Source organism: Coregonus lavaretus, assembly GCF_964263955.1.
Source record: "Coregonus lavaretus genome assembly, chromosome: 34".
Taxonomy (NCBI): Eukaryota; Metazoa; Chordata; class Actinopteri; order Salmoniformes; family Salmonidae; genus Coregonus; species Coregonus lavaretus.
In genome coordinates, this window is record NC_140021.1 from 4,620,697 (window position 1) to 4,637,217 (window position 16,521).

At 44.7% G+C, this 16,521-nt stretch overlaps 1 protein-coding gene across 4 annotated transcripts; it reads left to right on the top strand.

Annotated features, from left to right (window-relative positions):
• The first annotated feature begins 327 nt into the window (after positions 1 to 327).
• Positions 328 to 12,330, top strand: LOC311109413 (programmed cell death protein 6-like). Of its 4 annotated transcripts, none has more exons than XM_084152281.1 (6): positions 328 to 786; positions 3,234 to 3,295; positions 5,836 to 5,880; positions 8,305 to 8,463; positions 8,976 to 9,085; positions 11,672 to 12,330. In XM_084152281.1, exons 1-6 carry the CDS (start codon positions 629 to 631, stop codon positions 11,768 to 11,770), a joined length of 633 nt encoding a protein of 210 aa, XP_084008407.1. In that variant the 5' UTR covers positions 328 to 628; the 3' UTR covers positions 11,771 to 12,330. The 4 variants fall into 4 exon arrangements, with proteins under 4 accessions (XP_084008407.1, XP_084008406.1, XP_084008409.1 ...); XM_084152280.1 differs by having other exon boundaries at positions 609 to 786; positions 8,305 to 8,472; XM_084152282.1 differs by lacking the exon at positions 328 to 786 and adding an exon at positions 2,007 to 2,171.
• Positions 12,331 to 16,521: the final 4,191 nt, after the last annotated feature.

Genomic DNA, 16,521 nt, shown 5'->3' on the forward strand with positions numbered 1-16,521 from the left:
CCTTCGGGGCGTGAGCCAGGTGCCCCGGCTAAATTGGCTCAAAACAAAAGTGACGTAGGTTACACGTGGATTAATGAGAAGGATTTTGTGTTTTCACTTGCAAAAGTGATTTATTTTGATAAAAACGCTTTATCTGCCTTCCCAATGAAAACTCCTCCCTCACCGCTTTTACCCGTTCACGTCACGGGACCGGTTTACCCACCGCGGTTGAGCTTAATTGAACTCCCTCATTGGTAAATCACTGGGCCGGGCAGAAGACCAATCAAAACGTGTGAAAGTAGAGTAATTGTCACTAACGGACGCAGGATGTAGCTCTATGGTGTTTCCACATTTCTTATGGGAAGTGGTTACATGCCACGCCTCTGCGCGAGGAATGTCAGGTTGTCACTAGTTACCACAGCCACAAAGTCGAAATTGGCTCTATTGTAAAATGTCATGAAAACAAAAATGTGCTTTTTGGTCTTCATTTATGCTTAGGCATAAGGTTAGCAGTGTGTTTAAGGTTGAGGTCAAGGTTAGATTTAAAATCCGATTTTAAGAAGATAAATTGTATAATTGGGCGGGGTTGTGTCATAGTTATGACTTTGTGGCTGTGGTAACTTGTGACGACCGAACGTCAGTGTCACAGATGAAAACGAGTACAGGGTTGTGTAGCACAAATTTTAAAGGTTTTAAAATGGCATATCATTCCGGTAGTCCGTATAGAGGAGCTCCACAACAACAATACAACAACGCAGCGCCGGCCCCGGCGCCGGATCAAGGTTTTCTTTGGAATATATTTCAGAGGTGAGGTAAAATACGTCTTTCGTGGCGATCGAAATACTCCGCTTTGGTTTGAGCTTCATTTTGAAAACTGCTGCCACAGCGCATAATTGGCAGAGATAGTAATAGCACACTTTATATGTTCGCTTCGGTACGCATACAAAGTTATTGTTTTCATATTATAACCATGGTTCGATGAGGACATTTATTTGACAGACTGGTTTTAATTTCTTAAAGAAAAATGTAGGATTTTGTATTATTATTATTGGGATGTATTTTGCCAGTCATTTGGTTCTAGTAAGCACGTTTTTTCTCTCTTCCTATTTTACTCTCTTGCATTTTGACATTTTTCTACCACACATACAAGGCCTTATTGTTGTTCAAAGGACTTCTTGGAGTTGATTTAGTCAATGGCATCTAATGAAAATAATCTTATTTACTATCGTTTTCTATTTTGTCGGGCGGTTATCTTATGAGAATGGCTTTGAATAAACTTTATTTTACAAGAACTGACGAGAGCAGGCATGACAATTCACATACAGTAATAACTGACGAGCTGGCATAAGGTTGTAGTAGAAAAATAGGAAGTTGCTCTTGCCCCTGGTGGTAGTATTGAGTTATGTAATACTGCAGAGGACCCATGGTGCTTTGCTTTCTCACAACATTAAAATGCTGGAGGCACGCAAGAAAGACCCGAAACACCTTTTTTGAATAATTTATAAGAAAGAGATCTAGGTCTTATCTGGCAATCTGTATTCCACCACACACTCCACAACCAAGCAACTCACTGGGGCTGGCACTCCCTCCCTGGGTCATATGACTGGAGTGGTCAAAGTGAAAATCCATGAGTCACTAGCAACTTGGTGCCTTTCTTAGCATTTTGTTTGGCTTGAGTCATAGAATGTTCCTTTTCCACTCTCCACCTATAGGATCATCAGTTTCCATTACACTGGCTTGTGAAAAATGTGGGCCACAAAGACAGCCTAAAATAGAACAGCAAAGGATCTAGGCCTAGGTCAACATCTCTGATGTGGCAATACAAATAATTGCTTTCACTGTCTGGTTTAGGGTCATGTTGGCTGAAAACCGGTCTCCTGTTCAGAAGGGCTACTCCTCTTCCCCCTACCATGAGAACCAGCATGACATAAGCTGCTAAACCATTTGAATGGGAGACTATGTTCTGCCAGGCATGTCATAACTTGAATCGCTCCGCAGGAAAAACTGAGACAGATTGGGGAAATGTTAGGATTCCAATGGCTGCTGTGCTGTGCTGTGTACATAATGTTTTGGATCTGTTCTGAACACCAATCAGCAAATGGGCAGATGGTTCCAACTTCTGCTTCAGGCCAGGGAAAGGAATGTTAATGATGCTCTCCCACTTCACCTCATTTTGTGTAAAACCCAGTGAGGTAAGTTAACCTGAGGTAGAGAGAGAGAGAAAAAAAAAGAAGAAATGGAGTGTGTAGTTGGACACAGCACAGACCCTACTCTAAAAGTGTTTGGTTAATGTTAGGTACCCCCTCTGACCAACCTTTCCCTTTTTAAAGTCTGTAGGAAGTCACAAAGCGTGCCTTCATGGAAAGGTCAGGATTTGTCCCGTCTTGCTATGCAAAGACTGCGGTTTAGTTGGTGTGTTGTTGGGTTGGAGGGGTTGCTATGTGAGTCATTCAGGGTGGGAGGATTGCGCTTCATTTCACAGAGAAGAAGGTTATTCCAGAACTGGAAGGCAAGGCTTCTTATTTCTGTTCATGTTCAACCCACAAAACGTCTCCCACGTCTAAATAGAAAGCTTGTACCATTCTTATACTGTTCAATTGGAACACGATACAAAAAATTAGGCTAATTCGTTTGTGATACAACACTTCTGCGACAGACAGCGCATGGGTATTGTGCTGAAAGGCGCTGGGTTCAGAGATTCTACAATAGAATGCTTTACGATATTTGTGTCTATTGTAAATTCAATGCGAAAACGTTCAGTGCATCTTTAATCTATTTTCCCTTGATGGAAAAGCCTCCTTTCTTTGGCATTGCATTCAAAATATAATAGCTAGCCTGATCCCAGATCTGTTTATGCTGTACCGTAACCAACTCCTATGCTTGTTGTCATGCCAAACATCGTTGGCAAGACTGCACAAACAGACCATAATAGCCCTCTTGCCAACAATCAGGCTATTACATCACACACGAGTATAGCACTAGTAACCCGTGTCATCAGCCTGTTTGAATGCAGTTGGTTCGTTTTGGTTTCACCTTTCACTGATCTGTGATGGTGGCACGGGGCGTCCCTGTAAAACGACACTCGCCACCATCCCCACAAGCCGTTGTCCCTCCCGTCCCTAGACCAGCCCACACACTCCCATTGAATGGAGTGTTGAGATCTTGACAAGGGGCTTACAGCGTAGCATGGCTATAGGGTTTCAACAGGGCTGTATTGTGTGTTAATACCGTCTGTCTGTCTTGTTTCCTCCCAGAGTGGACAAGGACAGGAGCGCCGTGATATCAGACACAGAGCTGCAGCAGGCCTTATCGAACGGTACGTTCCTCCTCCTCTAGAACTCAACACTTCCTCCTCTCATTTCAACACCTGGTTAAGGACAGAGATGAGAGAAGCTTGGTGTGGAAAGTTGGTGGTCTGAACTTGAAATGGACACGTTTTGTTTTTACCTCAAAATGTCCGACCATCAGGTGAAAAGGTTGTCTGGTGACACAGGGAGAGTACTTCCTGTATGAGGCAGGAAGTGTCTGACAACAGCTACCACCTGATTATCAACTCAAAACCCTCTGGTTGTTGAGATATGACAGAGAGGAGTGGCTTAACCAACGCCATGAGCACAGCATGACATTCATCTTTCCACCAGGCTGGATGGCGAGATATGCTCATGATTGAGTCATTGCCATGACTGAACATCGTGTTTACCTTTGGGCACTTGTTCCAGCAAAGCAAACATTGAGACCATGTTGATAATAACAATTTATTCTGAACCTCAACATTTTGAATCGATCGAGGACTCTGCAGTTTTTGAAAAGGATTGAATGGATATTCTTCTCTCCGACTGTTTTTGGACACTAAAGATGCTCAGGAGCGGTGAAAGGAGCTGTTATCTGGCCGTAGCCCTGGTTCAGAATACTGATGACCAGGCTGTGTGGAAGGAAGGCAGGCAGGAGCCGTGTTCACACAGTCAGTCCAGTTCATTAGTAGGGCTGTGTCATGATGAGGATGTGACTGTGACCAAGCTGCTGACTGAATGCAAGCTGTGCCCCATCCTCGGCCGTGCGCTTCACTGACCATGCCCATGGTGGTCACTCACTCTATCACTCACTCTGACACTCACTGTTCCTTTCCTCTTTCCTGTTTTTCTTCTTCTCTTATCGATCCTTCGCTCCTCTCCTCTCCCCACTTCTCGTCTTCCCTGGTTTCCTCTCATCCTCTGCTCAGAGCTGACATGCCGTCTCTCTCCATCAGACCCTGTGGCAGTGCCGCTCCCTGACATACATCACCAGTCTTTCATTAAAGGGAATATTTTATAGGTGCCGGGACCTTTTTGCTAGCTCTTCATATTTAACTGTCCTCCTAGCACCTGCTCTGTCTGCACCAAGCACCTGCCAAAATGTGTCCAGACTGATATTTATGTGCTTTGATTAATTTTTTGGTTTCGGAGCCACCAACCTAGTAGTTGCTGAAATTGGCAGCATTGCATTCACTGTGCTGAGTAGTTTGAATGGCAGGTCTACCTACGTGCCAAGGGAATCTAGGCCCATCTACTAATGATTAACTCCTGCATTGACTCCTCCTGAATCGCCTCATGAACACACAGACTAATAATAACACAGAACAATCATGTCTGGCTTTGACAGGGAACATGCACAATTAGGCTAGGTCCCATGTGGCTCAGTTTGTAGAGCATGGCGCTCGCAATGCCAGGGTTGTGGGTTCGATTCCCACGGGGGACCAGTACGAAATAGTATGATAAATGTATGCACTCACTACTGTAAGTCACTCTGCTAAATGACTAAAATGTCATGTTTGGCTAGGGGCAGATTGTCTGGTTTCTGTGGCGAAGTGGCTCAGCCCTCTGCCTGCACTTGGTGTCGGAGAGGAAAGAGGGCGAGAGGGGTGATTTTCTGTCTCAAGGTCGAGCTCAACCTTGCACATGCTGTTTTAGTCTGCCTAGAGCAGTTAGATGTAAGTGAGAGTGTTACTATGTTTCAATTCAAACCTGTGTGAGGGCCTTTCGATGTGTGTGTGTGTGTGTGTGTTATTATAGAGCTGTTTTCTTACAGAGCCTCTCCTGTCGGTCACCCTGTTCTTTTTCTTCCATGTCCCCCCCTCCCTGCTCCCTCTTCATGAGTGGGCACCGGGCAGCACAGTGAGAAGGCCCAGTGTGTTGCACATAGGAAGCTTTGTCTCACAGGCTGTAAAAGCAGTACAGACCCAGTCCCTTTCACAGCCAGTCCCACCCAGCTGTAAAACCAGACCCAGTTCCGGTCCCACCCAGCTATAAAACCAGTCCAGATCTAGTCCCACCCAGGTGTATTACCAGAGTGGTCCCAGCCCAGACCCAGTTCAGCTGTATTAGCAGAGTGGTCCTTGACCTAGTCCAGTCCAGTGCCGTTGCAGAGTAAAGGCTTAATGACAAGTGGTTCACTTTACTGCACTGCAAAGCTAGCTCGCTAGCTCTCTCTCTCTCTCTCTCTCTCTCTCTCTCTCTCTCTCTCTCTCTCTCTCTCTCTCTCTCTCTCTGTCTCTGAGCAGTGAGGGTGAAATGGTGAGTCAGCAAGCTTTAGGGAACCCTGATAAATCTCCAGCTCTTTCTCCGGGGTAGCAGTTCTGCTGTTACCCAAAATACTGTCTTGGTACTAAGCATACCCAAGATAAGAACATAACGGTTGCTTAAGTCACCAGAGTTCTCCACTACTAACTCCTGGCCTAATTCCCTCTTCTTCTTGTGCTGTTATGAATGGCCTGGTTCATTTGAAGTCCAAAGGTATTAACTTGGCAGTCATCCAGTACGATTGAACTCTTAGCGGCTGAAAGTCCTCATTTGTTTCACCCATCTTATCTTCTCTCTATAGGTACATGGACCCCATTCAACCCAGTGACGGTCCGATCAATCATATGTGAGTAGTTGTCTCTCATTGACCCTTGACACACAAAAAAAACTTGCACAACGACGGCCCATAATAATGGCTGGAACGGAACGAATGGATTGGCATCAAACCATATGTTTGATTGTATTTGATACCTTTCCGTTCCAGCCATTACCACGAGCCCGTCCTCCCCAATTAAGGTGCCACCAACCTCCTGTGCATGCAGCTATCAGCAAAAGGAGTATTTATTTCCCACAAACCGGAGGATGTTTGTTTGTCTCAAAAGGCATATCCATCTAGAATCACCCTGTTGATAAATTAACACACTTTATTACACCTTCACCAACTGGATCATTCTGGAGTCTGAGAAGTGTAGTGGAATGTGAATGGAAAATACACTGCTCAAAAAAATAAAGGGAACACTAAAATAACACATCCTAGATCTGAATGAATGAAATAATCTTATTAAATACTTTTTTCTTTACATAGTTGAATGTGCTGACAACAAAATCACACACAAATTATCAATGGAAATCAAATGTATCAACCCATGGAGGTCTGGATTTGGAGTAACCCTCAAAATTAAAGTGGAAAATCACACTACAGGCTGATCCAACTTTGATGTAATGTCCTTAAAACAAGTCAAAATGAGGCTCAGTAGTGTGTGTGGCCTCCACGTGCCTGTATGGCCTCCCTACAACGCCTGGGCATGCTCCTGATGAGGTGGCGGATGGTCTCCTGAGGGATCTCCTCCCAGACCTGGACTAAAGCATCCGCCAACTCCTGGACAGTCTGTGGTGCAACGTGGCGTTGGTGGATGGAGCGAGACATGATGGCCCAGATGTGCTCAATTGGATTCAGGTCTGGGGAACGGGCGGGCCAGTCCATAGCATCAATGCCTTCCTCTTGCAAGAACTGCTGACACACTCCAGCCACATGAGGTCTAACATTGTCTTGCATTAGGAGGAACCCAGGGCCAACCGCACCAGCATATGGTCTCACAAGGGGTCTGAGGATCTCATCTCGGTACCTAATGGCAGTCAGACTACCTCTGGCGAGCACATGGAGGGCTGTGCTGCCCCCCAAAGAAATGCCACCCCACACCATGACTGACCCACCGCCAAACCGGTCATGCTGGAGGATGTTGCAGGCAGCAGAACGTTCTCCACGGCGTCTCCAGACTCTGTCACGTCTGTCACGTGCTCAGTGTGAACCTGCTTTCATCTGTGAAGAGCACAGGGCGCCAGTGGCGAATTTGCCAATCTTGGTGTTCTCTGGCAAATGCCAAACATCCTGCACGGTGTTGGGCTGTAAGCACAACCCCCACCTGTGGACGTCGGGCCCTCATACCACCCTCATGGAGTCTGTTTCTGACCGTTTGAGCAGACACATGCACATTTGTGGCCTGCTGGAGGTCATTTTGCAGGGCTCTGGCAGTGCTCCTCCTGCTCCTCCTTGCACAAAGGCGGAGGTAGCAGTCCTGCTGCTGGGTTGTTTCCCTCCTACGGCCTCCTCCACGTCTCCTGATGTACTGGCCTGTCTCCTGGTAGCGCCTCCATGCTCTGGACACTACGCTGACAGACACAGCAAACTTTCTTGCCACAGCTCGCATTGATGTGCCATCCTGGATGAGCTGCACTACCTGAGCCACTTGTGTGGGTTGTAGACTCCGTCTCATGCTACCACTAGAGTGAAAGCACCGCAAGCATTCAAAAGTGACCAAAACATCAGCCAGGAAGCATAGGAACTGAGAAGTGGTCTGTGGTCACCACCTGCAAAACCAGTCCTTTATTGGGGGGTGTCTTGCTAATTGCCTATAATTTCCACCTGTTGTCTATTCCATTTGCACAACAGCGTGTGAAATGTATTGTCAATCAGTGTTGCTTCCTAAGTGGACAGTTTGATTTCACAGAAGTGTGATTGACTTGGAGTTACATTGTGTTGTTTAAGTGTTCCCTTTATTTTTTTGAGCAGTGTATATACTAAGAAAATACAACTAGTTTTATATAAGCTCACTCTGACTGTCCAGAAGCATGCAGTGTAGTGTCCACCCAGACCTTCCATGTGATGAAGCCCTTTGTTAGGACATCATTGGATTAAACCGCAAGGGAGAGTTCAAACAGGCAAGACTTCTTTAACTCTGTGTCACAACACATCGTGCGAGACCTTAATTCATTGTGTTAGTGTTACAGCATTAAACTACACTTCCCAGCTGCCCTTTCTTCTTAGTTGTAGTTCTCAGGGGTCTAGACCTATTCAGTTAAAATAATTCAGGACGTTTCAGATAAAAATGTAATGTATAAAGATGACATGGTGCCCGATTCTATAAGACAGAAAAAACATACCTATTCTACAAAGTGCATTTCTATCAATGTTATTTTATAACGTTGCACCGTACTGAACAGACCCCACTTGAGCTCACTCATGTCTCCTCTATTGGCTTCCCTCTCACAGCCATGTTCGACAGGGAGAACAGAGGAGGGGTGAACTTCAACGAGTTCGCGGGCGTGTGGAAGTACATCACGGACTGGCAGAACATCTTCCGCACTTACGACAGAGACCACTCGGGCTTCATCGACAAGAACGAGCTCAAGCAGGCACTGACTGGATTCGGTGAGCAAAGTATGCTTTCTCTATTTGACCACACTGGTGGAGGGCCAACCGCTGCATGTATGTGATTCACAAGGTCAGCCCCGATATTCTAATGCCCTTCCTTAAGGTCAAATAAGGTCAACATGCATGATCCTGGATAAAGCTACTGTATGTGCCAAAATAGTTGTGTATATCAGTGGAGGCTGCTGAGGGGAGGACGGCTCATAATAATGGCTGGAACGGAGTGAATGGAATGGCGTCAAACACATGGAAACCATGAGTTTCATGTATTTGATATCATCCCACTCATTCCGTTCCAGCCATTACCACGAGCATGTCCTCCCAAATCAAGGTGCCACCAACCTCCTGTGGTGTAGATATAGACATGCTTTGTTGTTATTTTTTGTCCTTGTATTATTAAAATGAAGTAGTGCTTAGTCCTGTATGTGAAGTGAACAGGAGAAAGCCCTATGGATGTTACACATTGGGTAAGGGTTATTGTGATGTTGACTGTTCTCTGTCCTCCTCCCCAGGGTATCGTCTCTCAGACCAGTTCTACAACACTCTCATAGAGAAGTTTGATAGGCAGAGGAAGGGACAAGTGGCCTTTGATGACTTCATCCAGTGTTGTATTGTTCTACAGGTAACCCTTTTTTAATGGGCTTACTGTGCACATACCACTAGTGGTGTAGCACTGTAGAATGTAGCACTGTAGAATGTAGCACTGTAGAATGTAGCACTGGGTGTGTAGCACTGTAGAATGTAGCACTGTAGAATGTAGCACTGGGTGTGTAGCACTGTAGAATGTAGCACTGTAGAATGTAGCACTGTAGAATGTAGCACTGTAGAATGTAGCACTGTAGAATGTAGCACTGTAGAATGTAGCACTGGGTGTGTAGCACTGTAGAATGTAGCACTGTAGAATGTAGCACTGGGTGTGTAGCACTGTAGAATGTAGCACTGGGTGTGTAGCACTGTAGAATGTAGCACTGTAGAATGTAGCACTGTAGAATGTAGCACTGTAGAATGTAGCACTGTAGAATGTAGCACTGGGTGTGTAGCACTGTAGAATGTAGCACTGTAGAATGTAGCACTGGGTGTGTAGCACTGTAGAATGTAGCACTGGGTGTGTAGCACTGTAGAATGTAGCACTGTAGAATGTAGCACTGTAGAATGTAGCACTGGGTGTGTAGCACTGTAGAATGTAGCACTGTAGAATGTAGCACTGTAGAATGTAGCACTGTAGAATGTAGCACTGTAGAATGTACCCCGGGGTGTTTAGCACTCTAGAATGTACCACTGGTTATGTACCACTGGGTGTTTAGCGCTCTAGAATGTACTACTGGGTGTTTAGCGCTCTAGAATGTACCACGGGGTGTTTAGCACGCTAGAATGTACCACTGGTTATGTACCACTGGGTGTTTAGCACTCTAGAATGTACCACTGGGTGTTTAGCGCTCTAGAATGTACCACGGGGTGTTTAGCACTCTAGAATGTACCACTGGTTATGTACCACTGGGTGTTTAGCGCTCTAGAATGTACCACTGGTTGCGTAGCACTGTAGAATGTACCACTGTAGAATGTACCACTGGTTGTGTAGCACTCTGGAATGTACCACTGGTTGTGTAGCACTCTGGAATGTACCACTGGTTGTGTAGCACTCTGGAATGTACCACTGGTTGTGTAGCACTCTGGAATGTACCGCTGGGTGTTTAGCACTCTGGAATGTACCGCTGGGTGTGTAGCACTCTGGAATGTACCGCTGGGTGTGTAGCGCTCTAGAATGTACCACTGGATGTTTAGAGCTCTAGAGTGTACCACGGTGTGTTTAGCGCTCTAGAATGTAACACAGTGTGTTTAGCACTCTAGAATGTTCCACTGGTTGTGTACCACTGGGTGTTTAGCACTCTAGAATGTTCCACTGGTTGTGTACCACGGGGTGTTTGGCACTCTAGAATGTACCACGGGGTGTTTAGCACTGTAGAATGTACCACTGTAGAATGTACCACTGGTTGTGTAGCACTCTGGAATGTACCACTGGTTGTGTAGCACTCTGGAATGTACCGCTGGTTGTGTAGCACTCTGGAATGTACCGCTGGTTGTGTAGCACTCTGGGATGTACCGCTGGGTGTTTAGCGCTCTAGAATGTACCACGGGGTGTTTAGCGCTCTAGAATGTACCACGGGGTGTTTAGCACTGTAGAATGTACCACTGTAGAATGTACCACTGGTTGTGTAGCACTCTGGAATGTACCACTGGTTGTGTAGCACTCGAATGTACCGCTGGTTGTGTAGCACTCTGGAATGTACCGCTGGTTGTGTAGCACTCTGGGATGTACCGCTGGGTGTTTAGCGCTCTAGAATGTACCACTGGGTGTTTAGCGCTCTAGAATGTACCACGGTGTGTTTAGCGCTCCTAGAATGTACCACGGTGTGTTTAGCACTGTAGAATGTACCACGGTGTGTTTAGCACTGTAGAATGTACCACTGGGTGTGTAGCCTACATTGTCACCCCAGTATATACAGCCCATATTGAGATTGGACTTTGGGTTGGTTCAACATGGCATCTTTTCATTTATGTACATGACATTTTAGAGACTCTTTGCAAATTAGATTTCTTACTCTTGTCTGTAAATTAATTAAGATGTTTTGGGCTGGTTTCCCAGACACAGATAAAGCCCAGTCCTGAACTAAACTATTTCAATGGAGAATCTCAATTTTGAATGCTTTTTAGTTCAGGACTAGGCTTAATTACATTTCCATTTTAGTCATTTAGCAGACGTTCTTATCCAGAGCCACTTACAGTTAGTGAGTGCATACTTTATTTTATTTTTTCATACTGGCCCCCCGTGGGAATCGAACCCACAACCCTGGCGTTGCAAACGCCATGCTCTACCAACTGAGCTACATCCCTGCCAGCCATTCCCTCCCCTACCCTGGACGACGCTGGGCCAATTGTGCGCCGCCCCATGGGTCTCCCGGTCGCGGCCGGCTACGACAGAGCCTGGATTCAAACCAGGATCTCTAGTGGCACAGCTAGCACTGCGATGCAGTGCCTTAGACCACTGCGCCACAATCTGTTTCTGGGAAAGCGGTCAACAAGGTTTATTAACCAACATGGCAACTGTACTGGCTAGTATGTTTAAGTCAAGATCTATGGATCTCTAGATCCACTGTAATATATTATCTTAGATTTTTTTTAATAGTTATTTTTCATTTGTCACTTTCAGAGGTTGACCGACGTGTTCAGGAGGTACGACACGGACCAAGACGGCTGGATCCAGGTGTCCTATGAACAGTATCTATCCATGGTTTTCAACGTTGTATAGTAGAAACAAGAGCACAACTGGACACAACACTGTGCCAAATCCTTCCCACCTCCACAACGTGTCTTCCTGGATCAAGCGGACTGGGACTCTGGGACAGGATATAACAATATTACGTTCTGTCTGTCTGTCATTTTTCATAATGTTTGTTTAATATCTGACTCATATCTTGATAATGGTAAAGACCTGAATATCTGTGTTTAAGGTAAACCTGCATTGTACATATTATTTAGGACGAATAACTGCATGCTTCCGGGGAACTTCTGCCAATGTTCAAAGCATGCCCTCTATCTCAGATCTATTTTGCTGAAGCCATGTTTACAAATACTGTGAAAGCAGGTTATGGTCGGGCACAAACGCCTGCTTTTAGATTCACTGACATGCCAGCTAACGCCATATTTGTATAGTCTTATTTTTAACCAGCAAATCTATAAATAAAAGTTAGAGCCTATTAGGATTTTAGGTAAAATAAGCGTATGCGTTTGTATTGCTTTGTGTGTGCATGATGCCTTAAACTGTATAAATGCAAGAGGAACCTCATTTATTAAAAAAAGAAACCTGAATCAATGTGAGCTCTGAATTGAATGTGTGGTGGACAAAGACCAAACAGTTTGCTGTTGAAACACAACAGTATAAATTATTACTGTATACAATTATTGACAGAAAATGGTCAATATAGTCCTCTGTAGTTCAGTTAGTAGAGCATGGCGCCTGCAACGCCAGGATAGTGAGTTTGATTCCCGGGACCACCCATACAGTACGTTAAATATATGCATGACTAAGTTGCTTCGGATGAAAGTGTCTGCTAAATGGCACATTATAAGATGCATAGACAATTGTCATGATTTATCGTATGGGTAACAATCTTTGAAAGATTTGTGAAGAGGTAGATTTAGTCAGAGAGGAATAGAGCCCCACAGTGGAGGTGTCACAATACCCATAAAACCTAGTGTTGAAACAGGGAAATAGTTCCAATCGTTTTTCCAGGGGATTTTGAGAAACACTTAAAATAAGGGCTGTGTTTCGTGTAGGCTTACCCTGGCGTAACGTTTCGATAACCATGTAAATCTCTTTCAAACAAGGTGACTTTTATCAATAAATTCAGCTCTATTTACTTTCAGATTCGAAAACGCTACTTGCCATCAAAGTAGACATCATGCAAGACAACACATCCTAGCAAGCTCCTGCACGTCATCTCTAGCTGGCACCTTTGCTAACGGGTACATTTAAATACATTTTGCCAATTTATTAATTACTATATTTAGCTAACATTAGATAGTTAATCCAGAGATTCTTACCTTTGCCTCGATTCGGCATTCTCGTCCAGATCATGGCATTTGTAGTTCTTTGTCATAGCCACATTAGCAGCTAATTAGCGTTTCATTTGTTGGCGGTAAATAGAGATGAATATATTGATAAAAATCACGTTGTCCGAGAGAGATTTAGAAGGTTATCAAAACATCACACCAGGGTAAGCCTACATGAAACACATACCTTTTTTTAAGTGTTTCTAAAATCCCGTATGGGAGAAATGAATGGTGGAAAAACGATTAGAACAATTTCCCTATTTGACTGCTACGTTTATGGGTATTATGACTCAAATTGTGGTACTCTCTAGGTGGTTAAACCAAAGGTACTTCTAACTAACGCCTATTCACATGTAAAGCACTTTATTTTTCTACAGAAAATTAACCAATGTGCAAGAAATGGCTCAACTTTGCCCTCTACTGTCTGCTTTGGTGTACTTACACCGGTGCATGCTCCAATTATATGCAGAACTTTACTTCCACGTTTGCGTAGTTTCTGGGGAACTACATTATTAGTAAATATTTGAAAGTTTGCCATTTTAAGATGTTTTGTTTGTAGATGTGCACAAGGAACATTAACTTGGAATACATTTTGTTCCTGTGAGTTCAGCAGTTTGAGTTTCTATTTTTGCTTGTCAAGCACAACTATGGCTCTGAGCGTGTCAGAGTACGACACGTGTTTTATTAGCTAGAAATCTGAGCTGTCAAGTTGCTACTGCCATAGGCAGGTTACTTGGCAAGAAGTATTCTGAGACACTTCAGCCGGAGAGGAATCAGAGAAAGGTTGCTACGTTGAACAACACAGCTGTGTCATATATGCAATGACATGTCTCTGGCAGAAGAGGGCAGCAAATACTTGCTTTCAGACCAGACGACATGGGGCGGTGGAATGTTGGTTCAATGTACTGACTAAGGAGTCTAGTATAATATTTTAGACGTCCTCAAAACAGGTGCCACTATGTATCACTTTGTTACACAACATGCATATTAGATGTGGATTTGTGTGTTGAGTTCTGCACTCAATTGACTGACCTTGACTTCCCTTGAGTTGGAATATGAAATTGCAGTGTACATTGAACAACAACAGGCTACAGATAGGCTACTTTAAATCCTATACAACACTACATTATTGTATTATATGGAAATGTGTTTTGGCTCATGAACTGTTTTACGTTATGATTGTAGGGTGGCTGGGGTGATGTAGGATCTCCCATCACTTTTGGATGCAGCTGTGTTTCTTTCTGACCCTTGTTCTTACCATAAACATGTAATGTCAACTATACTGTCTTTGCCACAAGTCATATAGATTCATCCCCGGCCATGCGCTGTCCCAGTTCCAGTGATTGGGGCCATTTCTAAGTGCTGTGGTCTCTTGGATCGAATCCCCGAGCTGACAAGTTAAAAATCTGTCGTTCTGCCCCTGAGCAAGGCAGTTAACCCACTGTTCCCTGGGCGCCGAAGACGTGGATGCCGATTAAGGCAGCCCCCCGCACCTCTCTGATTCAGAGGGGTTGGGTTAAATGCGGAAGACACATTTCAGTTAATTGCATTCAGTTGGTCAACTGACTAGATATCCACCTTTACCTTTTCCCTCCCATTGTTGTGCAGTGGACTGTGATGACGGAGCGGAGCGGTTCAGTGGTCACCGTGGCGATCGACCGGCACGTAACATTGCTGGAAGAGCTGACTGTCTTCGACAGCGACCCCGACCTGACTGTAGCAGTGCTCCATGGCAACGGTGAGACACCCTGGACCCTGCACAGACAGGAGACTACAGACAGGAGACTACAGACAGGAGACTACAGACAGGAGACTACAGACAGGAGACTACAGACAGGAGACTACAGACAGGAGACTACAGACAGGAGACTACAGACAGGAGACTACAGACAGGAGACTACAGACAGGAGACTACAGACAGGAGATCAGCTAATTCTGACAAAGGGTCACTCTGAGTTTCTCTACTATTGTTGCTTTTTCACAGGCATCCCAATTTAGATTTGTTCCCCAGTTATTGACAAAATATCTGATCTGATTGGTCAAAAGACCAATTAGTTGCAAATATATCATAATTGGGCTTCCTGTTTAAACACAGCTATGACAACACCTGATGATGAGGATGTGTTGTCTTTCCACAGCTCACTTACAGTTATACATACAAAACATGACACTCATCACTCCACCCCAGACATACAGAACAGTAGACAGCATCACTCTATCCCAGACATACAGAACAGTAGACAGCATCACTCTCCTCCAGACATACAGAACAGTAGACAGCATCACTCTCCTCCAGACATACAAAACAGTAGACAGCATCACTCTATCCCAGACATACAGAACCGTAGACAGCATCACTCTATCCCAGACATACAGAACAGTAGACAGCATCACTCTATCCCAGACATACAGAACCGTAGACAGCATCACTCTATCCCAGACATACAGAACAGTAGACAGCATCACTCTATCCCAGACATACAGAACAGTAGACAGCATCATTCTCCTCCAGACATACAGAACAGTAGACAGCATCATTCTATCCCAGACATACAGAACAGTAGACAGCATCACTCTATCCCAGACATACAGAACAGTAGACAGCATCACTCTATCCCAGACATACAGAACAGTAGACAGCATCTCTATCCCAGACATACAGAACCGTAAAAGCATCACTCTATCCCAGACATACAAAACAGTAGACAGCATCACTCTATCCCAGACATACAGAACAGTAGACAGCATCACTCTATCCCAGACATACAGAGCAGTAGACAGCATTACTCTATCCCAGACATACAGAACAGTAGACAGCATCACTCTCCTCCAGACATACAGAACAGTAGACAGCATCACTCTCCTCCAGACATACAGAGCAGTAGACAGCATCACTTTATCCCAGACATACAGAACAGTAGACAGCATCTCTATCCCAGACATACAGAACCGTAGACAGCGTCACTCTATCCATGACATACAGAACAGTAGACAGCATCACTCTATCCCAGACGTACAGAACAGTGTACAGCATCACTCTATCCCAGACATACAGAACAGTGTACAGCATCACTCTATCCCAGACATACAGAACCGTAGACAGCGTCACTCTATCCCAGACATACAGAACAGTAGACAGCGTCACTCTCCTCCAGACATACAGAACAGTAGACAGCAAATTAGCAGTGAGGCAATGAAACCCCTTTTGGGGGGGGGGGGGGGGGATAGTAGCTTCCTCTACGGTCTTTGACAACAGAATAATAATTCAGGTTTTGAGATATATATATCTTATTCCTCCCAAGCAAGGTGTTGATAATACACCTTCAACATGATATTCTTTTAATTTCAGCAGAATATAATTATGGGGGTAGGCTCCCCACAACACACTATACCAGTCACCAATTATTTAGATTCTTAATTACGCATGTAGAAACACAGTGGCCCAAT

Excerpts from the sequence above, each read along its gene's own strand:
- LOC311109413 (XM_084152280.1), top strand. The coding sequence starts at position 629 with ATGAAAACGAGTACAGGGTTGTGTAGCACAAATTTTAAAGGTTTTAAA. Across the intron at positions 787-3,233 it reads CTTTGGAATATATTTCAGAG|AGTGGACAAGGACAGGAGCG; the intron begins GTGAGGTAAAAT and ends GTTTCCTCCCAG. Across the intron at positions 8,473-8,975 it reads GACTGGATTCGGTGAGCAAA|GGTATCGTCTCTCAGACCAG; the intron begins GTATGCTTTCTC and ends CCTCCTCCCCAG.